We start from the raw sequence: 26,571 nt of genomic DNA on the forward strand, positions 1-26,571 counted from the left end.
TGTGCTCATTTCATTGACTGGCCAGTTGGCTGCCGAGCTTCTGTGTTGGGAAAGTAAAGAAAAAGAGATGACAGCCTGACATATCAACTGGCTCCTTGTGAAAAAAGAAGAGACAGCCATCCACCTGACACAAGCAGTTGAAGTTTATGTGTTTGACTGAGTTTTAACTTTGCTTTAATTTGTGAAGTTAGTTGCGTTCAAGGAGAGCAAAGCCCTCTGATTGTTGGGTTATGTTTGCATGAATCACTCAAGCATGTGGGACCGTTGTTCTCATGAGGCACCGTGTTGAGCTTTACAATCCTGATGCGTGCAGCATAATTTAAACTTGGAGTGTTCACGCTGACTGGTCGGCCCCCGGAGTGCCTGCACCATTTAAACAGAAAGGCCTGTTTCCTTTTTCATGCCATCTGCTACGTCGACGCCTGCAGTAGCTGTATGGCTGCCGGTTAGCTCGCCCCCGGGCTAGATGTCGTTTCAAGGTAGACAGCTCATCGAGATGAATGACAAGGTTTGCAGAGTGAGGACAATTGACAGCTTGAACTAACAATACACTTCCTGCCACAAGGTGAAAATTTGCATGTTGTAGCGTGTTACAGCTTGACCTCTGCGTTACATGGACAGACATTTTCAAGTAAATACAACACCTCTGACCTGAAACTGAAAGTGAACTGTTCTTCGTTATTTCAGGCAGACTATATCTGCAGCCAACTTTCGATTCAACTCAATATTCCTTTATTAGTCCCACAAGGGGACTAATAAAGGAACTTTGAGTAATTTACCAGTGGACAGTAGCAGCCATATTGTCTCTGTCAACTTATTTCTGTCAAAACAGGGACACAAAAAAAGCCAGAGCAACAACGGAGAGTGTAATCAAACTCCACATACTGTGTTCATTTTGCTTTGCAGTTTTTTGATTGTCAAGGCAAAAGCCAGGCCAGTGCCAAAAAATCAGAATGAATCCAACAATCAACATTGTGATTGAGAAAATAACACTACTGCGAAACATATATACAAGTATGACCTTTATTTCAAACAGGTGATCTCACTGAAATCAAGATGTCTTTTGCAAGAGCATCACAAAGTAGAGTTGAAGCTCAAAGTTTGAAATCAGCCAACAGGATGAGACGTTTGAGTTTTACAATCCAGCCCGTAATCAAGCACAGGCATGATGGCTGACTGTGCAATCATTTCCCAGTCCTCAAGACAGAAACACGCTTTATTCAGATACAAGAAAAAAACCCATTTTTATCTCCAGTTTCTGTGCCAGTTGCTCCACATGCTTCAGAAGAAGACGAGATCAGATTGTCTTTGGTCTGTTTTGGATTATTTGAGAAACACGTTCAGTTTGCAGAAAGTATTGTTGGACGTGTCTGTGAATAAAGAATGTCAAACAATATCTCGCTCACACTTGAAAACTTCCATAATGTTGCTGAGCTCTACCTACAAACTTTCTGGCATCAGCCTCATCTCATGCACAAGACTTGCACTCTGCAGCCTGGTGCATGACTATGCTTTATATTTCCTGTTGCAGTGCTCTCTGGGAATTCTCGTATCCATTATGAATGGCATAAATCACTACACATGAGCAAACAAATCAACAAGCGCACCCAAACTCCAGCTCCTAAAGGTGCTTTTCCAAATGACCCAATATACTCTTCTCTCCTTATTCATTCTGTGCAAGACTTGAAGTGAGAGAGTGGTGTCCTCTGTGTAGTTCGGTGTGTAGGAGTGTTCGAGTATGTCAGAAGCTGTGTGAGTGGAGGCAGGGAGGAGGAAAAGACTGCAGCAGAGTCTGAATAGTGACACATAACCACAGCTTCCAGTGTGTACCACTCTCTGAGAGTTAAAGCCTCCGACAGCAACCGGGAAGTGCTCACTGAAACCCTGCTAAACACATTGCTAATATATTAGCAGCCTAGTTAAAGTTGCAGCAGATGTGTCATTAAGACGAGGCAGACGACTGGTTTTCATGAGCACAAACCTCTTTTCATGCAAAATGCACGTCCAGCCATTGAGGATTTCCTTCTGGCAGCAGCTGGGTTTTTCCTCTGTCCTCCGTCTGCCTCCGTGTTGCCCAGCATGGGATGTTAACTCCTCAGAGGCCCCATGCTGTCTACCTTCACAGCCAGACAGATCTCCACCTCAAGATTCAACGGACATATGGCAACCACCTACAACGTCAGCATTGCCAATTACTACTGCAGACCCAGATAGCGCATTCATGTATTTGTGCAGTTCTGCGGTTCTGTGAAGTAGATTCTTCTTCCTCATCTATTGTTGAGCTTTCTTTCTCAAGCGTTGACTGAGGTTTTTCCCCATTTGAGGCCACATATTTACTGCTGAAGAGTACTGCAGTACTCTCTAGCCTGCACACTCTGTTATCTCTGCATTAATACATACGGCAGGTCTCTTCTGTCCACAGCTGCTGCAGTAGTATCAAGTATTTGTGTGTTTGTGTGGGAGTGAAACAAACATGCTTGCAAGGTCCATGCAAGGTTCACTGCTCCTGCGCCCTTCCTAAAATGAAACATTTATGACCCTCGACCCTCGTCATTCCATGTAGCCTTGTAAATCTTAGGGGGCACATCTCTCTCGGCATCACTATCATCCATCTCACCACACACTAAAGGTCCCAGTATTGTACTTTTACTGTGTAGTAGCCCAGTCGGTTTTCTTCAGAACAACAGGATTCAGTCTTTTCCTCATATTTTGGAGACCGCTTTTCTCAATGACTCTCGTTGCCTCAGCCAAAATGGCGACTTGATCCTCAGTCCTACCTGTGTGGCAGGTTAAGCAGAGTTAAGTATTCTTCATAAACCAAATCATTGCATTAGCTGTGATCATCTTCTTCTTGTGCATTCTTTCTCCACAAGCAGTTTCCAGTTGGCCTCAGGCTGTTTAGTTAAGTAATAGCTCCTCGTCCTTTGTGTTCACAGTGCACGCCACTTTTAAGTGTCTGCATCTGTTAATGTGGAGGCATACAAGATGCTTTTCATTGCAGTCTCTGTACACCACTGACAGAAAGATACGGCAGCAATGGCAAGAAAACACAGACAAATATGTTTGATTTGCACATTATAGAGGAGGGTTGAATTTAGCTGTGTCTGGGCTTTAGTCGTTTCATTCACTGAATATACTCTGTCATTCACACTTGATATTAACATACACATATCCACCATTAACACCAATACTGGCTCTTTATTAGTCATGATAAAGCACTTATTAATGCCTTATTCTAAAGCATTAATAAGTGCTTTATCATGAATAATAAAGAGGCAATATGCTTCTAAAATGCATGTTAATGAGCAACTACTTAATGGTGAATATTTGTACCTTAATATAATTCTATATGTGTAGCTTAATATCATTCAGCATGACTATGTTGTACAACTACCAGGCCTTTCTTCACCAACAAATCCCCAAATACATGCATGAACTTTCACACACCTTTTTATTTATTTATCGCTGTTTCGAAATATAACCACTGTGTGACTCCCACTTTGTGATACGGCAGTTGATAGCAGGCGAGTCAGGCACTAAAAAGGTTGCCATTGCCCGCTCTGCTGGGGGTCCATCAGAGATAACAGTAATCCCAGACACTTTAGACAAGAGCCATGGCTCTCAAAGCATGGCCGGTGGACACATCTAAACAAGATCAAATGTGCCCTTCACTCTCTGGAAATTGGATTTCTATGACAACATGAGAGTCACACATTTCTCATATCATTTTTTTTGTCGCTGTCCTTCTCTGACTGTCCAGAACAGGGCTGACAAAATAGGAGCTGGATATTCATCTTTAAGATGAGCAAAGATGTTCAGTCCAGATTACCTCATTAGTCAGGCTCACCTTGGTTTAATCTTCAGAAAAGGCTGAGAGCTATAGTACCTCATTCTCAAGACAAAACCGCTTTCTCAGTCGTCTCAGATCAATTTCCTTCCTGTCTTCCTCCTTTTTGAACTTCATCATTTTACAAGTTGTTTAAAAGTGTCCCTCCATTTATCTCACCAGTGTAGGGGCCACCGCCCTGCACCCTTTGCTCTTTTGTTCCTCACCAGTTGTTGAGAAGGACACTACAGTCTGTCCTATAATGAAATTCATGGTATTTTCCTCTCAGTAGAACTTCTTGAATTTGAGGAACATTGCTAAGACGGACGACACCGTTCCCTTCAAAACTCCTGCTTCTCTGCTTCCTCAGATTGGCTCAGTCAGAATGAGGTAGCACTTCATTTGAAGGAGAATGCATTAAGACTGACGGGACACCTATCGTGAACATGAAGGAGTCTTCATGAATGTTTATGTCTCTTTCATCAAGTGTCATTAAGTGTCATTCAGTCACTCGTGGCATTTTTAATGGAGGTTGGGGTTAATTGAGCAAATTAAACTTAATGACGGCAGTAGACATTCATAAAGATTCCTTCATGTTCATGACAAGTGTCGTGTCATAGTTATGAGTGTCATTATGCTGTCGTGTCACTCTTATGCTAACCCCTTCAAATAGAGAATTACCAGAGAATGTATATTAGTGTTATTAGTACTGCCACTGGCATGTAACTTCAAATTATTTTTAAATGCAGAACCCGTCTTCCACTGTAGCATAAGCTTAGAGTGTTTTTGATGATGTACTGTACTTACACGTCTCTGGGAAACTTATCTTAGAAGTACTTAATACACAGTAAACACCCCGTTTTAATTATACAGAGTATGTGAAGGTACATGTGTTGTTTTTGTTTTGAGCTAAATGCTATCATCAGCATGCTAACATTCTCACAATGACAATGCTAACATGTGGATAATTAGCAGCTATAATGTTTACCAGGTTGGCCACATTCACCCTCAGTTGAAGCTGATTGGAGCAGTTTTAGTTTTGCTGATGTTTGGTCATAAAACACAGTAGTTTTGAACTGGTGATGGTGGTTGACTGCAAATGTCAGGGTGACTCCAGAGGATCATCAGAGTTATCAGATTACATCTGAGAATTGTGAATGTCAGCAGCAAGAAAAGTCGAGGGATCACTAAAGTAATTAGGTTACACTGTTTGAGGACCATGAAGGTCAGCACAGAGTTTCATGACAATCCATCCAAGAGTTGTTGAGATGTTCAGGCTGGACAAAAGTGGACGATCCAACAGACCGACACTGCCGTAGGGCCCTAGAGCCACGCTGCTAACATGGCTAATAAAAACTGATGTTAATACACAAAAGATGGGTGAATGATCAATATATTTGCCTATTTCATTGCTTCAAAGAGACTGTGTTTAACAGCATCCTCTGATCCCTGATCCACTTAGATTAAGGTAAAATCTCAGTTCAGAGGTTGCTCAGCCATGTTTTCTTTTGAAACCATTTATTTGGAAGAGCAAACATGCAGATTACTGCTTTGTGGGAGAGATAAAGGGTAGCATGGGTAGATGGTGTTCCAGATGAGATCAGTATCACACGGGGGGATAAAATACCAAAGGCAGTGCGATGCGCAAGTTTCTGTAGTGAGTTCAGGTCAAGGCATGCGACCAAGTCACCGGCAGAGTGTCCCCACTCGGTTTGCCACCGTCTTCTCAAGCATATTTAGGGATCTACAGATGACAGGCAACACCCAGCAGGCTCAATTTGGCTCGCTTTGCTTCATCTGGGATGCAGAGTGGTAATTCTGGATGATTAAAGAGGTTTATTCGTTTCTGTGTAAATGTTTATGCCAGCCCTGGCCAAGTTTCACCTGGCTCATCACACACATTTCCATAACCCTCTTTCATTTCTGAATGAGATATGACAGCTCAGGCTGCATCCAAATGCAAAGCTACATAGGCCTATCGTTGGAAAGGGATTAGAAATGGAGGAAAATGTTAATACCTCTATGGTGAAATTTTTCCTGCATAGTTTGACATGAGAATGTGACCTCCTCCTGAGGTACTTATCGTACAGTATATTAGAATTGTTAGAGAACTTATTTGACTTAGAGAAAATCCAAGTCAACTTAATCTACAGGGCCAAAAACTGTTTTAAACTTTTAGAGTCCTGACTAAATCTTGACTTTGAGAACTTCATGTGTGTTGTGAGGCCTTTGCTTGAAACTTTCACTTCATATTTAACATTTTATTTCCTCAAACTTGCAATTGTACTGCTTCTATCAGCATCTTCTGTACATGCAACGTCCACTGCATGCCTGTTCATGATGAGGAGTGAGGCTTCGCCATTTTTCCTCGGCGGAGACGTTGTTTTTCCTTCTCTATCGTTGATCTGAGGATAGAGGGTGTCATTGTACAGATTATAAAGTCTTCTGAGACGAGCTTGTTATTTTGGGCTTTATAAATAAAACTTGACTTTGGACAGGCCCTTCAAAATGAGCAAAGTGATGCAGTTCATAGAGGTCACTCACTGAATCAGAGCCGTCCAAACGTAATGCCCAACTTTGCAGCTATATTGTAGGTCGAATGTAATGAGGATCAGCATGAAGGAGGATGTGGCTCCTGGAGAGGGTCACACATTTCTCTTTGAAGCTTTCTCTTACAACAGTTTCCAGCAAGCCAGCGTCACTGAGCTGATGTACGCCTCAGACACTCTGCCAGTGGCCCCAGGATTTGGGTATGATGCTTGCGATTGGACAACATAACGATTGGGAGCGTCATCCAAGGCTTTAAAATGCAAAGAGACACATTTAGTCATTGATTACTTTGACTTCATTACTCAACAAACTTCACACCTTTGAGGAGAAGCTGGTGAAGCATTGTCTGCCTTCATCCCTGCTCCTGAAATTCTTCCCAGCAGGACTGCAGGGACAGCCGAATGTTGTCCAGCTGTCCTTGTAGAAGTCCTCTGGGAAGAACTGTCTGCCAGGATGTACACATTATTCTCCTCAGGTGCAACTGTGTGTGTAATTGCTAAAAAATCAAACATGTCACATCCTGAGGCCACTGGCATCTTAGTGAGAAAGGCACAACTGTACCGCTGATGCAACAATTAACTGCTTTTTACAGGAAACAGTTGACGGTCGGTCATATCTCTGAAATGATCTTGCAAAGCAACAATTGAAACATGAGAAATTTTAGATTTTATAAGGTTAAACTGGGGGTTTAGAAGCCAGTCAGAAGTTAGTTTTTATATCATCAGCTTTGCTTCAAAGAGCACGTTTATTCATTGAATGTTAAGGGTTGAGCATGGCAGTATTCTGACTTTCTGTGTGGATTCCCTCAATTCAGTGTACATATTGAGGCCACTGAGTCAATATCATCTTCCCTGAGCACTCACACCAGACTGACTTATTTTCCATGGGGAAATCAGCTCCTTGCTCCTTTATCGCCTCTCTGAGGGTTCTGTGGTCAATTTTAATAGAACACATTTCTAAATAAGGAGGCAGGACGACTGTTATTCTCTGTAATGTTGCTTGATGACAGCAGACAGACAGAACAGAGCTCTAGACATCAGCATCCTGCTGCAGATGTAGCTCCGGTGGAGCTTTGTCTTTTTAGTGCCAGCTGTTCTGTAGCGTCCTCGTTGGAGGGGAACTGTGGGGGAGTCCATGTGTGAGGTTCATGAACGGTTCCTGTGTTTTGTAGACGTATTGTTTTATGCTCCTTGCAAATCCTAAGTAGCAGTCCATCACTGACGGCGGGTGGATGGACTGTAGCAGAAGCCCACAGCGTCCTGTTCCACTAGCAAACTTCTGCATTTAAGAAATGACACATTTTCTTTCTGCATGGCTTCATTTTTGTGGTTTTCTGCTTTACTGCCTGGTGCTTATTGCTAAAGCAAACATCCCACAAAATAAATCGATTTTTTTGTATTTCTGACAGGATTTGGTTGCACAAATGCAATCTAGTGTCTTTTTTTATCAGCCAGTTTATATTAGAACTTATTGTCTCCCCGGCCACACGGCGCTGGTTTTTACCATAAAATGAGACTTCACTATTCATTAACCGGCAAACGTTCCCATTTAGATTTTGTTGATTGAGTATTGAACAATAAATAACTGCATTATTTTTGCCCGCTATTTCATGACACTACCTCCCTTAAGCCTTTTAGCGTCTGCATGTGTTGGGGAGCGACACTGGCTCTTTGCATTTCGCCATAGACCGTTGCCTATTAATAATTTCCTCAAGGCTTCTCCTCCAGTATACGTTTCAAAATGCTGCATCTGCTTGAAATTCCAATTTATAAATAATTGCTAATAATTGCAAATGCTGACCTCTGTTCTTCATTTATTTTCCAAGAAGCCCATTGATGTCACAAGGGAGATACCAGTGGCTCTCGCTTTAATTTCTTTTTCGACCTGACCCCTTCAAACTTGAATGTTTCAGTCGCGTGGGTGGCTGAAGGATATGTTAATTCAACACCATGCAGATGATGCTATTATTATCCTTCGCTGAATGCCATGATCCATGGTTTCCTTATTCATCAAACCTCCCCCATGTGCATTGCATCTGTCCAGCCTGGAATGGGGCTCACACTAAAAACCTATTGAGAGGAGACCCCCCCCACTCCTCATTTTTTCCTCAGAGAGGACAATCGTACAATGACATGGCTCCGTTTAGTGATGCATCACTGCTCAAGAAGTATTTGCCTCCTTCAAGTTCACCACCTCACATTAAACATTTGCTCAAGAAAGGCCTTTTCTCCCGTGGTTTCGCTGTTTCTCACCGACATCTGCTGAGTGGAATATCAGGCCAGTCACGTACCTCCAATCGTTCTAGACAGGTGTCAGACCTGTGAGTCACTTATTCCCTCTTCTGAGTTTAAACGATTAATCAGTGACTCAACAGAAATTCAATCTGACTATTTTGATAATCAATTCAGGACTGCAGCTGACTTATTGTCATGATTGGTTAATCTGCAGATAACTTTCCTGCCTAATAGATGAATCGTTAAACTCCCTGTTGCAGCGTTTCGCAGCAGGAGTCGGCATATTCAGCCAGTATAAAGAGATTTAGCTTTATGCTAAATTGTGCTGACATTTGCTATAATTAAATTTTGACATTCATAGATTAAAGAGTTAATTAATCCATAAAATATCAGAAAAACTGCTGAGGAACATCCATTCATTAATCGCCTCGTCCCGTATCTCCACACATCCAAGGCTGCTGAACGTATCTGCAGGCTCGTATCTGTGGAGTCTGCCTGCTGAAACCTTGGCATTGACGTCTATTATTTGTTCACAGTCAGATGAGACAGCATTTGCACTTCCCCACAAGCTATCTACGGCACAACAATACAGTGAGTGTGTTTCTATACATCCACTGCTGTTCAGATATGAGCTGACGTCTATAGGCAAATGAAGACGGTTAAAATCGAGGTTAGTGTGAGGGAGAACTGTTTTTTGGAGCTTTGTGTGTGACCAGCAGGATTTTAGTTTGATGAGCAGGAGGTCAGTATGGGGGGGGGGGGGGGGGGGGGGGGAGTGTTAGGCCTGTTAATGCTTTACCAACTGGCAGAAGGAGAGCGACAAAGGAGGCCACGGCCTATTCAAAGGCCACAGTGCAAGTCCTCTCGCATGCCAAGCATTCCAATGTGCTGTGTAAAGGTTGAGCCAGCGGAGAGCTACGAGGGGGCCTTTCTCCTGAGGGCCACCTTAAACACACACAGACAAAGCCCGAGCCGCTCTGTCCGACGCACCCGGACGTCCACCGATCTGAATGATTTTCTGTGTGTATGCTTCAAGCGCTGTGTCCTCTCAAGTCCTTATGATTTCCTGTATAACTCCTGTACTGTCCTCCAGCGTAACACCCTGCATCTCACTGTCTAAGGTCATCATGCAGAAAGCTACAAGGGTTGCAGAAAGCAAGTGTCACACAGGTTTATTTATTGTCTCGTCCAAAATAACTCAACAGTTCTGTCTGACATAGTGGCAGATTTCACCACAACTCTCTTGCCAAGTTTTTCTTTGCAGTAACGAGCCCTAAAGTTCCCCCTTGTGCCAGGTCACTCAGTAATTACAGGTGTAAGCCGGGAGCGTCTGGAAGGCTGCCAGATCTCAGCGCTCCATCACCTGTGAACAGGGCCCTTCCCACGACCCTCCATTGTGTCCCCCGTTTCCATGATCTAATGCCGATGTCTTGTGAGGTCAAGGGTAGCAAACGGTCAAGGTCCGCTGAAAATAATGGCGTGGTCCAATCTGGTATGAACTGGATATCGAAAACATTTTTTCAGGAGAAACTTGTGTTACGGCGAGCCAGCAAACGCACACTCACGCTTTAATTTAAACGGCGCCCACACGTCATTGTTCAGAAACGTAACGTAGAAACGTGCTCCGGTTTGTTCTCTTGCAGCACAGTCACGCAACACAGTTGGCCAGAAACACTGTTTAATATTCTCTGTTCTCAATTTGTCCAAATTAATCAAACAAAGAGCTTCGAGTGTGTTTATCCTGCATAGCTAAACAAGATAAATATGCTTTATGTCACAACTCAGAACGCCTCGAAAGGCACTAAACGTTCATATATTTCTAAACTAAAGCTGCCATCTTGTGTTTTTTACTGGTTGTAACAATAGCAGTTGTGAAGCCGTCAGCAGAGCATATTATTGTTAACTGGCCAGGTGTTATCACCCATTACCTGCTACTGCAATGCAAATATTGGTCTGTTCCATGTGTGTGCAAATAAGCAGGTGCAGCAGACGTGGATCCATTCACGCTGTTGCCTGACAGATTATAATGGCAGACTGTTTTCTGTCATGTGATCTGTTGGCTGCGGTGTTGACAATCTTCAGTGCAGCCTGCACAATATCAGTCAAAGCACTCTTTATACACACTGGCCCCATCAGTGTTCATCACTGGAGCATCATTATGGATACATTAACATCACTTATTAAGCCAAAATGCCAAATATTCTCCGGTTTCAGCGTCTCACATGCAAACATTTGCTGCTTTTCTTTGTCTTAGATGATTAAAAACTCAATAATTAGGGGTTTCGGACTGATGGTCGGACAAAACGAGCAATTTAACAACATTTTTCACCATTTTCTGACATTTTGTAGACTGAACCATCCGCTCTGCAGATGAATAGATAATGAAAATAATGATTAGTTGCAACTGATCATATTTTGTGTGTTAAATCCTTCTCTGAAAGGTAACCATGTGCATTATGTCCCCTTTTCACATTGTGAAATAAGTACAAAGCAGCATAAAATGGATGCTTAAATTTAAGCTTGAGTAAATGTCCGTAGTTATTTCCCAGTGCTGTATGGATGCTTTAGGAGGCATATGTGCTCACTTGATTCAATCTCCACTATAATCTATTTATATTTCATAAATATGTGATGCAGAGTGTGTTGAAGTGAGGATGCTTCCACAGCAGAAATAGAGCATCCTCAGGCGGGGTGCATAGATGAGGTGTTTTGGTTCTGCAACAAGTGGGGGTCCACCTTTTCATGCGTACCCCTCCCGGTGTGTGCGCGCTGCCTCCTCTGCTGTGCACATGTCCCCGGTCTCCAGCTCGCAGAGGATGCGCCGCGCACAGCGCTGAATGTTGGACTGCACCATTCCTGCCGTCTCCAGCGGGGAGGCTGTAATCCGATCCTGTTTGGAGGAGCCGCCGTGCAGCCTGGGAAGAGGAAGAGGGCACTGCTCTGCGCTCTGACGCTCTCCCCCTCCACTCCTCCCCTTTCCGCCGAGTGTCACCCTCTCTCTCCCTCATCTGTTCGCTCCCTGCTCGGTGAGGCTGGTCGGCGGCGCACACGCCTCCGGGATCGTCGCATCGCATTGTTCACCCACCGACCGAGCCCCAGTTAAGTCGGCGCGACGCGGCGGAGCTTTTCCCCTTATTTTCTATTTGTATTTTTTTTTTTGTAAATGTCCGTACCGGGGGAATCTACCGCACGCACGCTAGTCCGGTGACGTGCCCGAGCATGTTCACATCAGAGACGGATTTACCTGAGAGTACGCTGCCCTCACACCGTCAGAGCCATCTCGCCAGCACGCACGCAGATCCGGACTTCACCGATTGTCACTGAAGAGGAAAAAGGGAAAACACACCGGATTACAAGGATGGGGTTCTACGGCACTTTAAAGATGATTTTCTACAAAGTGAGTAGGCTTCTTGTGCTTGTTGTGCGCGCGTCAGCCCCGTCTCTCATTATTTCATGTTTGACTCGCTCTGTCGCCCTCGTTATCTTTGACGCGCCTCTCACGGCAGATTGTGCGGCCACTGCGGAGGATGAACAGCGGCGTAGCAGACCCCCAGAGACGCCGCTTTAATTGCCGGGGCCTTTATGTTAGGTTATGTTATGTTCTGTCAGCGCTGCGTTTAATGTTGGAACATCACGTCGCGTTTTGGCATCCTCCTCCTCCTCCTTCTCTTCCTCCTTCGCAGCAACTTCAGCCGCGTAAATAAACCGCACCGATCCTGGGCTGGTCGTATTTGTAATCGGGGTTACTGCTGTGGCACATATGGCCGTTTAATTCTGCAATGCTGGATGAGAATATATTCAGATTTCCGCCTAACACACTCCTGATTTCCCGTGTCTGCTTGGCATTAGATCCCATTTTTCCTCCGCTTTGGCTCGATGCTCCCTGCTCCTCAGCTGTGGTCCTCCCTTCCACATAACCTAGTAGATGCTTTAGCTAATAACATATATACTGCATATAGGTGGCTGCTATCACCTCCCTGTGTGCTCTAACACATGCAGACCTCCACTTTTGTACAGAACAATCAGCCCCAGGAACAAAAACAGCCAGTTTCCCCCTGCATCCTCCCCAGTTTGCAGGGTTATTATGCTTCCACATTATGCAGCAGTGCTTATCTTGCACTGACCAAAGTGACTGCCTGAGATCCACGCATGTGATCAGTCTGCTGTCGCCTGTTGGAGTAGCCTATTCCCTGACATTGTGCACTCGCCTCAGGCTCCAACCACAGATAATGGGTCACTGTGTCAGACTGCGCGAGGTAGAATATCCTCAAGGATGTTGGGTGTATTATGCTGGATGGCAGCCATGAAATGATGCTCCCTTAGTTGGAAATGCAGAGCACAGACAAAAAATATGAAAGGGAATCTGTTACGCAGAGTGTGTAATGTAAACAAATCACATAGCATTCAAAATCTGAGGAAAAAAGCCCCTGCGGAGGGTGTGTGTGTGTGTGTGTGTGTGTGTGTGTGTGTGTGTGTGTGTGTGTGTGTGTGTGTGTGTGTGTGTGTATATATAGCTGTGTGCACTTTGTCTGTGTGGTGTTGAAGCTTTTACTCAATTACTCGTAATGATGGAGTGAAAATGTCATTCTTAATCAATAGGCAATAGTTTATTCAATTGAACAGTGACTCATTTGTGCTCTCCATCCATTTGGCGGATGTGCTCAGTCTCAGATATCAGGATGTTTTATTTTTTTTTATGTCTCTCATTTATTTGAAATACACACTCAAACCCATTTCCTGAAGCTGTTCCTTCTCTGTTCTACAACTTGCCATTTCTTCGCAAAATGGCCAGTAGTCAGAGGTGTTTCTGCGTCTCCTGCAGAGCTGATTGACGTGATGAAACTGTTTCGTGGCTGCTTGAAACGGCGTTTGAGAAACGAGAAAAGATTTTTCAAGTGACTGATGCTGCAGGATGTAGCCTGCGTGGAAACGAATCAACACATTATGTAAGAGCGATCGGCGTCTTTAAAATATCATTAACTCTCCGTGTTATCCATCTGTCGTGCTTTTGGACAGATAGGAGAGGGGGGAAGCCAAGAGGAGGGAGGGGACGACTGATTAGTGGTGATTTACAAACACGGCGCTCTCTGGTTACCTTTTCCCAGGCTGAAACACAAGAAGAGGCTGGTTACACGCTGTTTTTCTTCCACGCCCGCATTTAGTTTGAGGCTTTTCTTACATGTGCACACACAGAGGCGCACACACTCAAAGCCAGCCAGCCAGCCAGCGCTCCCCCCTTTTCTCTCTCACACACATAAAACACGCACACACACACACACACCCAGTGCATGCTCACACACACCCAGGCTCTCCTTGGCTACTGAACTGCCATTGCAGTGAGATCACTGCTTTAAGAACAAGGCAGTTGGGTTTAAGAGCTGGATCTAAACGAGCAGGAATAACTTCTAAACCCTCCCAGTCAAACACACCGTCCTATGTTAAACGCAGACAAGTGGAGCAGAAGCTGCATGTCAGCCTAGCTGCTGAAAACATTTAGACTACATTTGCATGTTTTTTGCCACTTGTGATGCTTTTCCCAGTGCTTTTTCTGTACGTCCCCATAATGAATCACTCATGGCTCTTCCCTTGATCCTCTCTGCAGCTGCACACAGGAGCTAACCTGTGAGGGAAAGCTCACAAATCATTGGTCAGATCACAGTCTGATGTCCAGGGGGGACCTAACCTGCAGTACATGTTGGTGTGCTGGTCATGTCCACACGTCTGTAGAAACCCCAGCCTTGGTTGTGTCAGTCGTCTTGGTGCATTGATTCATTCTGTTGGATACTGAGGTCAGGGTCCCGTATTGATACCCATCACTCATTCAGCGTTGCTGAATCGTTTTTTCTTCTTTCGTCATTGTTTTGACATGTTGCAACACTCAGATGAGAGCCTCAGGCTGGAAACACTGGGAGGACAAACACACACTCACCAAATTATAGTGATAAAAACAACAAAACACACATCTTGAGGGGAGACATGTAATCATGCCACTGTAAAGCCAGACAGTATGGAGTCAAACGTCCAGCGCTGTTTCCTTGTGTAGTCTACACAACAATAACTCCCCAAAATGAATCGAAAACAGCATTGTTTTCCACAAAGGGAGGGGGAAGTTAATTCTGAATGTGGTTTCTGCTCTCAACAAGCCATGATCAGTCCCTACAATAGCTGGAGGACACATGGAAGTTCTGAAACAAATTGTCCTGCACAGGTTGTGTCTTGCAGCACAACAGACTGGACTGTAACAGCAGACCATGAAAGTGCAAAGCATGAACTGTTGCGCCACAACAGGAAAAAAAAAAAAAAAAAAATCATTCACCTGTACCGTTTCTGTTTTTCAGTCAAAACATGCCCTCACACTGCGCGTGTACACGTATGGAGACTCCTTAAAACGAAGCCCAGAGAGAGAGGGGTTCATCTTTGCCTCTTTTGTTAAGAATCTTTGGCTTTAGTCGAAGATGAAATCTGAAATCTCCCTCTCACTTCAACATGAAACCTATTTAATGAATCAAGAAACAAGGCCAGACAATCAAGCTGTGTATCTTATTCTAATCCACGTTCAGCTCGTCGATCTTGAAGGATCGGCGATGAGATGGTGATCACTTGCATGTGTGGCGAGAGGCCTCGCCAAAGAGGCGGGCATGGGATGAAGAACAGCGGCCTGCCCAGGCCCTCACACAGGCGCCTTTGTTTGCGCTGTGGGGTAGGTGCTAGCAGAGATCGGGTGCTGTGTGCACATGCAGGTGATCGAGGGCGATAAAGAAGCGACTAACTGTGTTTTCTCTCTCAGATATCAGTGTGAATCATACTTCAGTGCAACAGAATGCAGCCTCCCCGAAACACGTTTGTGGTTACTCAGTGTGCATGAAGAGTCTGCACACAGAGTTTTGGGTGTGAATGGATGATTGCTTCTGGAAGGCATGTGTGGTTGCCCCGGGATCGCTGTTTTCTCTTGTCATGTGTCTCCAGAATGGAAAATAATCCAAATAAAGCTCAGCACTGTTAGGAAAGCTCCTGCTTTGTATCCTCACAGTGTCGAGCTGCTTCACCTACAGAAGAGTCTCTGCTTTGTTATGGGGCGTGTTAATAAAGTGAATCTCTAGCCTGTGCATTAAAGTTTAATTTCCTATTTGCATAAAGCTGTTGCAAGACTGTGGTGTCTGGTTTTTTTTTAATATGCTGAATTTCAGACATAATGTTAACAAAGTCTGTAACTTGCAAAAGCAATTTTCTGCTTCCCATCCCTGTTTTTAAAAACTTCCATGAACCGTGTCCTCGCTTAAATTTGCTTTTCAAGAGCCGGCTGCTCCCTAAAAGTTATCAGAGAGGAGAACAAATGATGGATTATAGAACAAATGCCAGAGCTGCCCCCCCCAAACAAACTCTACATGGCACACATGTACATTTCTGTGTGCGTCTCTGATGGATGTCATGTAATATTTAGCTTTCTGTTTTCTGTTTTTCGGTACAGCCTCCTCTGGTGTTGCAGTGATGGTTTCTAATGTTCTTTTCTGTTTTTCTCTCTCAGATGAAGAGAAAGTTGGACCATGGCCCCGAGGTCCGATCTTTCCCTTCAGGAAAAAAGCCCTGCAAAGGCCCGGAATATCCAAGGTAAAGCAGCCTGGACTTCATTCATAAACCTTGCAGATGCTCATAAGAGACACATCTTTCCTCAGTTTGACTTCTACTACAGCGTTTTGCATTTGTTACCTCCTTTGGGTCCAAATGATCTTAGCAGAAATGACATGTTAGGAAGCCGTATTTTCATTTTCTGCACATATTAAATGACCGAGCATGAAGAGAAATGCTGAAAAGAAATCCTTAAAAATATCAAGAGGTATGAACAAAGATGCTGGAGTCTTCAAAGAGAATGATGCTTCACATCACTTCGCGTCTCCAGCATCCAGTCAGCAGTCCCAGATGTTTCTCCAACCCTGAATATTTAATGCACGTGTTCACATGTAGCCACATTAAAATTCAGACTGAACACAGCCACTTAGCTGTAAATGTTGCCATGTAACCGGCTCCGTCTCAGCTTCCTCTGCCATTAAAAATGAATCAATAATGAAATGGACCCCCAGCTTTCCATTTTGCTGTCAGCGAGCAGATTCTGGAACGTGGAGGGCGCCCACCGGACGGCTTCTCCCGCCGCCCCTGCATTACGAGGGCGCACGAGCGCCCTTTGAAGTCCAGAGCTGCTTTTCACATCCTGGTTCTTACAACGGGAGTCTGGACCTGAGCAGAAAACTGTGGGACTGTGCAGACTTTGAAGTCTCTGAGTCGAAAATATATATACCTTGGAAGTACTTTCAGGCAAATATTTACAGAGTTTGTGATTTTGAGGCGATGCTGGGTTTCACCCAGTTTGTAAATGTGCTATAAGGACATAAAAATGCCCTCATTGTTCTGAAGCCACAATGTTTTGTTTCAGTTCATTCATTCAGGCTGGAACCGTCTGTTCAGAGCTGATTTTGAATCCTGAATTATTTTACCTTTATTATTATAACTGCATGTCTGCTCACATGCTCACAGAAGGAAAAAGAAGGAGGGTTAACGTAGAGAATTAGCATAACATAAAGAGGACTGTTTTGATTTGGATTTGTCTCTCAGGATGCTTTCAGCTGAAGTTTTTACTGCTAAATCAAATCAGTGAAGGGCAAAAATGCTTTCAGTTTAAAGTGCAGCCTTAAATATTTAACGTCACATTATTTGTTCCACTGTTCCATCTTTGGTGTTTTCTCTTGTCAGGATTATTTGTTGTGCAGCAAAACTCACTCAGGAGCCACTAAATGCCCTGAAAATGAGCCTATGATTGTCAACAGTGTGTGTCCTTTATATGTTCCCACAGCACTTGAAAGCAGCTTCATGTACTCTCTGATGCGTGCAGCCGTCGCTCTTTTCCTGTGGAGATCTCACACGATGACTCGTTTTTAAGGGTGTTTCTCTCCTTGTTAATTGCAGTCCGACGGGAATTGTCCCGTGTCCGGCCACGCCCACCACATTTGGCCACATCAGAACAGCCAATGGTCAGGGGCAGCAGAGACGGCGCATCACCTCAATCCAGCCACCCACGGGTCTCCAGGAATGGCTCCGAACATTTCAGGTGAGCGCGGCCGGCTTTTCTTCTTTCTTCTTCTTCTTTTCCCTCATGGGCAGCGCTGAACCCTCGAGCAAAAGCTCATCAAAAAGCAGATGTTGTGCCCAATCAATGTTCACTTAGCCTCAAAGATAATTGGTGCCTTGTTGTTCTGGCCCACCACATTACCATAGGCACTGTAGCGTGGAATTGGAATTAGCCGTACCTGTTCAGACTAAAAAAGCAGATGCATAGATCACATGTTTCCACTGTAGACCTGAAGTCTGTACTCCAACACGTCGTCTCCTTTAATCTGCTGAAACAAATACCATAAAGTCACTGCAGGGTGATCTTAGCCTAAAACTACAGTCTCATGTATTTTTAAGGACAGTAATGAAGACTTTATTTGTCCCCATGATTTGCAAATAAACAAGAAAAGTCATTTGATCTAGTTTTGAGCCACTTCAGCGTGTGCAGCGCCCAGAGACTGATAAAGATGGAAAGTAATTCATTTCTCCATACAACAGTTTACTCTACTTTTTATATGAATTTCCCTATATTATCATTGTGGGCACAGATGCAGCATAATGGAGCCATTTCTTTCCTGTTAGCTTCAGCTCTAATGGTTCTACACCTCATGGAAAATAGGATGTCATTTAAACATATTAGCCTTGATGGGGTCTCTCTGATTTCCTATGTAATAGGTTGCCATGGATTTCATTACCTAAGAGAGTTTAAACTCATTATCTTTGAATAGCTGGGCGAACCTGTGACACCTCCGTGTTTATTTTACATATATTATCCTCAGGCCAGCCCTGCTGCAGTGTCTGTACTGCCTTTAATCTGGCGGCTAAACCTCAAACTTACATTCTGTACATTCTTCAGTCCAGTCCGAGCCTGTAGCTCCTGTTAGAGAGCGAGACACGACTGCAAAGCAGCACGCTGGAGCTACAAAGAATGTTTTCCACAAAAACCTCCAAACTGCGGCTGTTATTTTGGGATTTTGCTCTCCAAATGACAAACACAAGGACGCACGTGGTCGTGGCAAAGTCACATATTACATGAAAGGATTAGTTTGAGATTTTAGGAAATGCGCTTAGTCGCCGTTTTGCAGAGTTAGATGAGAAGATCAATGCCACTCATTTCTCCCCATTAAATGTGAAGCTGCAGCTGATTAGCTTAGCTTAGCATAAAGACTCCAGAATCCACCTAGCAGCACCTCTAAAGCTCACTAATTAACAAGATATGTCTCGCTTAATCTGTGCAAAAACTTTATTTTACAAACAACATACTCTGGTTTTAAGAGGGATTATGTTTGGGGCTATTATGTGACAAAGAAAGAAAATAAGCATATTTTCCAAAATGCCAAACTTCCTTTCATACAACCAGCAAACCGGCACATGTGGAATTACACTGTACTTTTTGAAATTTAACTTTAATCATGCCCATTTCCTGCTGAAATTATCAAAACAACAAGGCAAAGGGAATTACTGTGAGTGGCAGAAAAGATGAAATAATTGCCTTCTCAGTGTCTTTGTAGCTCAGTAATCTGTGTTTTGCTTGCAGCCTTTTTGAAGGCTGAAGAATTCAGTCTTTATGAAATGAAGTAGGAGTTTTTCAGCAGATTCTTGAACGTTTCCCAGGATGTTTGGACTCAAGTATTTTACCAGCAGCCCGTCACAATGATTAGCTGATCAAACGAATGACGCTGAATGTTCAAGTGTCAGCACTGTGATCCCAGATGTTGCCTCCTGGCTTGTGTTACAGCTGCTCTGACACTGAGGGGAGATCCTTCACCAAAAATAATAAACTGCAATTAATCACCACTTTATCCTGGAAACGCTTGAAGTTTGATTTGAAATAAATATTCAGAGATATTCTGCAATGTTTATAGCCCCACAGGGAACAATGCAGCTTCAACTTTTGAACCCCCTGATTACCTCCAGGACCAGCACCTCTGGCTAAAGCTTTTAGCTGCCAAATTACAGGTGGTTTGCGTGTGCCAGAGTTTCCATCGCGCCTCATAGCCTGTAATCATTGTCAGATTTCAGCGCTCCACAGAGGAAAACAACTGCGGCTGTACATATAGTGTAGTGCTTTTCAGCAGCATTAAAGAGCAGAACATTCAGGCAGAAGAAGTAACCCACAGAGACGTTAATGGAGTCTGGTTTCTGACGTTCACATTTTCCGCTAATGTGTTGGCTGCTAGAAATAGACAGGTGCCTCAAGCAGCTCAGAGCCGCTGCGGAGGTCACGTAGGGAACATTAGCGTGTTGGACGCGCTGCACGAGGCGAGATATTTCCACGACGTTCCAATCAAAGAAAATGAGAGCGTACACAAGCACGCCGAGGCGTTTGACAACAATCAACCCGCACTGCCCCGCTGCTGCGTTTCAGCTGTCTACAGCTGTGCTGGGTGTGGCAGTCCAGATGTGGAGGTATAATGAAGTTCTGCTGACTGTGTTCAACTAGTGCACGGCCACCTGTGATAGCCAACATGCAGAAAACATCTTTCTCTCTATTGTGGGAACTTCTGGAGAACACAGTGCAGAGACGGCTCGAGTAGAAAGTTTGTCATTACAGGATTTGGTGTATACATGAGAAAAACTCAAAGCGGCTTAACATGATTACATACAAGGTAAATTATAGGAATGCTGCTGTTTGTGCTGCTGAACATGTTTATTAGACACTTTAGTGTCCAGCAGCAAAATGCACAACTGTCCAAAATCTGGTGGAGGTCAGCAGTGAGGAGTATTCTGTGAAACAGGTCTAACTGACAGCCGTTGCAGCTCAGTGTGTTTATCAGCTGCGCCTTTTCTTCATCGTCACCAGCCGTCGCCTCGCGTCAACAATCGTTTGTGAGGCTTCAAAACATGTGACCAGAGGGGTGCATCATAACCTCTGGAGGGTCAGGATTACTGGGTTTCATCTTGAGCTGACCCTGCAGTTTCTTTTTTTGGGAGGTTTTCATTGGCCGCCCCGTACTAGCTGCTCACGCACGTTTGATTTCTAAAGAAAAAGAAAATCCTAAGCTCTCCAACTGAGCCACACACCTCCAGTCGTTTGTCTAACTTCCTTTTTTTTTGATGATATGTAGTGTAGCTTTTGTTCCCGTCGAGCTTGAACGCACTTATTAGCGCGATGTAGAGCATGTCGTTCTCTAAAAGCCGCTCCTCCTCCTCCTGTGTTTTCCAGAGCTGGACCGGCCCAGAGAAGCTGCTGGCGCTGGATGAGTTGATTGACAGCTGTGAGCCCACACAAGTCAAGCATATGATGCAGGTGATCGAGCCGCAGTTTCAGCGAGACTTCATCTCCCTGCTGCCCAAAGAGGTGAGTCCCTGAATCCCCCCTTTCCTGTTAAACAATTCACAGCTTCATGTCCTGCTCCTTGTCCTCCTGTTCCTCCTCCTCCTGACCTGAACTCCAATAGGAATCTCCCTCGTGGCAGACTTATCTGTGGATGACGACAGAGACGAGGCTTCCTCTCCAGCCCTTATCCTGTCACCGTCTTTCCTCACGTCGTTTACCGGCATCCATAGTGGGAGTCTTGTTTTTGCTCCGCATCATAACTGACAATACAAACAATCTGAAGTGTCTCGCTGATGATAAGATCACATAAGGGATTCTTACAAAACAGCCTCAATCCACCGTATCTGGTGTAGCTGATCAAATACTTAACACCTTGTCTCTGCCTGGCAGGTGTGAGGATGAAAGGGGGGGTTGGTATCGTAGAGTGTGAGGCAATAGGATGCAAGATTTCAAGGTGTCGGCGCCACTTCCTCCAAAGCCAAATATACACCAGCATCATGTGTGTTCTCAGGACACGGGCCCTCTCTTTTCATTTCGCTTTGTTCCTCCTTCTTTCACGTCCTGTTCCCTGTGACTTCTTTTGATAATCCTGTGTCTCCTCTGCCAGAGCTGCTGCTGGGTTTATATTGGGTGGTGCTGTCAAGTCACTTTAACGGGACAATCCCTGTGGCTGCACTGTAGATACAGTCGAAATTGAAACTATGAAGAGAATCTGCAGAGGGCGGCAAGTCGGGCTTAAAAAGCAATCACTGACTCGAGGTCCATTCATAAAACTTTTAGCATGTCCTCCAGCCCGGTAATGACTGGCTTAGACAGGCTTTCAGGTGATGGAGGGATGTGGAGGTTTGTGGGTTCTGTCTGGGGCAAGTGCCTTGAAATAACCTTAAAACTAAACTGTGAAAACCCGACGAGCACCAGATAAGGACTTCATAATGATCCTCTTAAAATGTCGCCAAAGAAGTTTTGAACTGCGGAAAGTCGGACATTTAACCGGGAGATATGGAGAAGTCTTTGAGGAACTTTTCATAAATGCACAACGATGTTCAGATCAGAACAAACTGCATGAAAACATCACCTCAGGCTGTGGGAAATCATTAAAAGCTGTATCTGCTTATTGGGAATCTGATGCAGCCACACGTTTCACAGACTGGGAAAGATGTGGAACGCTCCAAAAACACCTGTTTGGAACATTCCACAGGTAAACAGGCTCATTGGTAACAGGTGAGAGGATCATGATTGGGTATGAAAGGGGCATCCTGGAAAGGCTCAGTCGATCATAGAGGATGAAGCGACTTCACCACTTTGTGAACACACGATTGGATGAAGGAGATGAACACGACTCAGAAACATTTCAGAAAACTGTTGTCAGTGAACACAGTTTTTAAAGGGATTGCAGTCAGTTTTTATTGATGTTTTACTCAGCGAACGACTGATTAGTCCAGAGAATAATTGGCAGGTTGATCGATTATGATAATAATCATCACTCGCAGCCCAACATGAGACGAGATCTGAGAGCAAAACAAAGACTCTCCAAGCTAACCGAACGTTTGTCCTTCAACTCCATCCTGACGTTCACCACTTGGCTCTGAATCTGTCACGCTGCTTGTTGTGAGTCATTATCATCCTGGATTATTGTGATATAAATAAAAGAACAATATTTGCTCTCCGGGTTACATCTCATCCTGCAAACTGAACCCATAATCCTTCCCCTTTTTATGATGATACAGAGTAATCACCTAACCTAATGGTTAATCCACTGCATTGTCATAGTTGCAACAGACATTGCGTGTTAAGGGCTTTATCTAAATATATGACTGCTCTTTTCCTCTTGCTCAGGGGTCCAGATTTGCGCTCATTAGACCAGGTTTTGTGTCTTTTATATGCAGACTTTGGTTTGACGAGCAGCAGCCCTGGCGCCTTTAGCTGCCGTGTGAAGCTCCTTTTGTAGATTTTTTCAATAGAAATGTTGATTTCATTCTGTGGTAATGCCATTGTCTACCACTGTCAGTTAGATGCACGATGTTAATATTGTGCACATAGTTTGTTTGTGTTTTCTCAGCTCTTCCTGTTTGTTGTTGTGATTCACTCGCTTCAAACTTCCATGTGCTGTTTGTTCTGTTGTGTCTACCTGCTGCAGTGAACAATGGCTCCTTTCTGTGTCTGCGTTTCCATTAACACCTCTCACATTCCTCGTCCTTGTCTTTCAACAGCTGGCTTTGTATGTGCTGTCATTCCTGGAACCGAAGGACCTCCTCCAAGCAGCCCAGACGTGTCGCTACTGGCGCATCCTGGCAGAAGACAACCTGCTGTGGAGGGAGAAATGCAGGGAAGAAGGTGAGAGTCGCGTCTTTGCAACATGCCGACACCCAGCGGAAACAGTCTGAAGCCCCCGCTGGGGTCAGCTCTGTGATTCAAGACGTGGTTGTACCTGTTTTTAAAAGACTGTCAGAGCAAAAACACGAGCCCATTAGCCCAATCTGCCTCCGTCTCTGTCTCCTAACAGGCATCGATGAGCCTCTGCCCCTCAAGAAGAGGAAAATCGTCAAGCCTGGCTTCACTCACAGCCCCTGGAAGAGTGCCTACATCAGGCAGCACAGAATAGACACCAACTGGAGGAGAGGCGACCTCAAATCACCCAAGGTAGCTTTTCCTTCAAACTTTTAATTCCCCGCAGGGAAGCTGATCTTACGGATCTTTTATCAAATGACTTTAAGTCAAAAAAAAAGAGACGGTTCAATAAGAGTGTGAGGTGTGGAGTTAGTGATGGGTCAGGTCGGCGCTCCGTGCTGAATGATAATGGAGCCGGTGGACAGGGTGATCTTGCTCGCTTTCACTCTAAAGACTCCATTTGTCTTTTGCCTGCTCAGAAGTTTCCCATAAAGCACGACCAGCATGCCAGAGCTGATCCTTAATGGGCCTTGTGTGAAACGGCCTCGGGTCGTTTTAGGCCGCCGCTGATGTAAATTTGGTTACCGTGTGTGCTCTTCATACTCCTTTGCATATACAGTGTTTGCTGAGCTTGCAGTCCTGTGACCCATTATTAGCCTGCAGAGACTCCACACACACACACACACACACACACACACACACACACACACACAGCTCTGCTTAAAGAGCTGTGTACACCTGCAGCACTCGATGACATTTCCCTCTTATCTGGTCTTTGATGCATAAAGCAGGAGACACGTGTCAGTGTCCGCCTCCGTTCTTGCCAGTTGCTTTGTCATTCCACGTCCACCTGTCCTCCGTGTCCTTCTCACTGCAGCTCTCTTTATCCGTCTCATCTAAAAGGTGCTGAAAGGTCACGATGACCATGTGATCACCTGCCTCCAGTTCTGTGGCAACCGCATCGTCAGCGGCTCCGACGACAACACTCTGAAAGTCTGGTCGGCCATCACGGGAAAGGTATGAGTTTACTGCTTTTCTTCTTCAGTCGAACATTGCTTCATCCTTTCATTTCTCAGAGTTGTTGAATGGGAAGTGAAGGAGACGCTCATTTAAATTATCATTTAATGCTCACAAGCCTTTGTATATAGCATGTTGTACATTTAGCTAATGGCCTCACATGGGACACCTGACTGTATCTGCACAGCTGCCACCAACCTGATAGCTGGTCATTAGTAACATTTGCTCTGTCACATAAAAACATCCTGGCAAGGCCATCTCAGCCTGCTCTCCCCTCTTACGTTTAGCAGACTTGTTACACAGCACATGTCCGCAAGTGCTGTTAGTATTCATTGCTGAAGCTGGTGCAGCCACACAGGCCTTGTGCTGCAGCTTTACGCTGTGTATTATAAAGGAAGGCAGTGGCTGTACTGTTGTGTTGGAGAGAGGTTCACAGACTGTTGTAAATCGCAGCACTTTCATGCCTCAATGTTGGACTCCATTTTCAAAAGAGCCTTTTTTTTTAACTAAAAATCCTCTCTAAAGCATTATTGCATATTTTTCTCATCTCCACACTATTCCTTTCACTTTCTCTTGGTAAATAACTGAGATCCGGTTTGGTTGCGAACTTGCTGGTTCGTTTCACAAAAATAAAAACACATGCACAAAAAAAAAAAAGCCCTTAGAGAGATTGATATTCTGCATGATCACACTGCAGCAGGTTTCCCTTTCTGTCGGACACAATAGACCAGAGAGCCTGCTTTTCACTGCTGCAAAGACTCGGCCTAACAGATAGTAAAGTTGGCATCCAGCCCACGAGTGATTACACGCATATCAGTCACAGCATTTGCTGATCTGAACAGATCTCGCCAAGGTCATCCGATAGGCATGGAGCACGATTTGGCTCTCCTTCACCCAAAGTCTAATATCTGCATGACAGGTTGTTGAGTTACAGCTGTGGTGGCTCCATATTTCGGTGGTGGAAGTCTGCGATGAGTCACATCACCAGCAGGCTCAACTGCTTTCTCGTGAAACCACCCTGCATCCAGAGTTGCGTCACACAGACGCGCAGCGTATCGTCTGTGGTTTCTACAACGCTAATCCGACTCAGAATTGTTTGTTTACATTAGTCACGAGGAAGAGATGAGCCTAAATCCGTTTCTGTTTGGGTGCTGCATTCAGAGCACATTCCCTCTGTGGATTTCATCTCTTTGCCTCCTTAGCTCTCAACACCAGAGAGAGAATCCCTCACTCGAGAGGAATGGCCAATTAAGCCTAGTCGACCATTTCAGGCGAAGTGGCTGTCAATGCCAGTAAAACTGTAAAGTAAAAGTACAATGGGATTACCAGCAGCTGCATTTGTTTTTCCTCTCCGCTGTCAACATTCTTTACAGTCTTTGCCAGCCTATTTGAGGACTTGATTGCTGCGTTTTTCTCTCCATCAGTTTGTCCCGTGAGATGCAGGACTGTAAAGAGGCTATCAGGGATCTCGAGGTGTTGGACGGTTTGCAGTGGTCCTTGGGTGAATGCCTCGTGTGGCTCCCAGTCCACATGCAAATCCCTACTCCTCGTGTCTTCACATTGCAAACAGCCAAGCTTTTAGGGATATATATATTCCATAACCTTCCTTTTTCAAAGTGCTTTGTTTGACCTTGGCTGCGCCTTTTTATCTTTTGCATAAATCCTTTAACTTCAAAGAAAGCTCAGCCGCTAACGCCACAGCTCGGGTCTTCCTCAGAATTGGATCAATAAGACGTAGCAGCACAATGATCAGCAGGGATGAAGAGCTCTGATGTTAGTCTTTCAATGCTGGTTGAAGGCGTGGTTTTCTCTTCTTTGCGCCATCAACTACATGCTCTGAAAAGACGTTTCATTTGATTTCGGGTCGTTTTTCATCCATCAGAAAAAGCAGCCACCGCAAACCAGCAATGACTTTGGTGGACGATTACAGATTATAAGGGTAAATTGGCTCATACTCTCGGAGATCAGCAGCGACATCTGTCCTTTTCTTCACTGGAGAGACTTGAAATGCTGCTCCGGTGGCTTGCGCTGCAGGTAGAGGACTCAAATTGATGGGATGGAGAAAGAAATTGGTCACAGCATGGACAAGTTGTGCCAGAGGTAGAGCGGCGGCAACACTTCTCCTCGGCCACTTGGGCCACTTGTACTCGGAGGTCTTGTGTTCAGTTTGGAGC

General features: G+C 44.6%; 1 protein-coding gene across 3 annotated transcripts in view; it reads left to right on the forward strand.

Moving 5' to 3' along the window:
* Window positions 1–26,571, forward strand: part of fbxw7 (F-box and WD repeat domain containing 7) — a 111,336-nt gene that overhangs the window by 73,880 nt on the left and 10,885 nt on the right. For 2 of the 3 annotated variants that reach the window (XM_076728648.1, XM_076728649.1), the window contains 6 exons: window positions 16,136–16,218; window positions 17,569–17,710; window positions 20,879–21,013; window positions 23,203–23,326; window positions 23,496–23,632; window positions 24,284–24,397. In XM_076728648.1, coding sequence (XP_076584763.1) covers window positions 16,136–16,218; window positions 17,569–17,710; window positions 20,879–21,013; window positions 23,203–23,326; window positions 23,496–23,632; window positions 24,284–24,397 — 735 coding nt within the window. Of the gene's footprint in view, window positions 1–11,423; window positions 12,008–16,135; window positions 16,219–17,568; window positions 17,711–20,878; window positions 21,014–23,202; window positions 23,327–23,495; window positions 23,633–24,283; window positions 24,398–26,571 lie in introns of those variants that run through there. The other variant, XM_076728650.1, reaches the window with a different exon arrangement.

This window comes from Chaetodon auriga, chromosome 4, assembly GCF_051107435.1.
Source record: "Chaetodon auriga isolate fChaAug3 chromosome 4, fChaAug3.hap1, whole genome shotgun sequence".
In the NCBI taxonomy this organism is placed as follows: Eukaryota; Metazoa; Chordata; class Actinopteri; order Chaetodontiformes; family Chaetodontidae; genus Chaetodon; species Chaetodon auriga.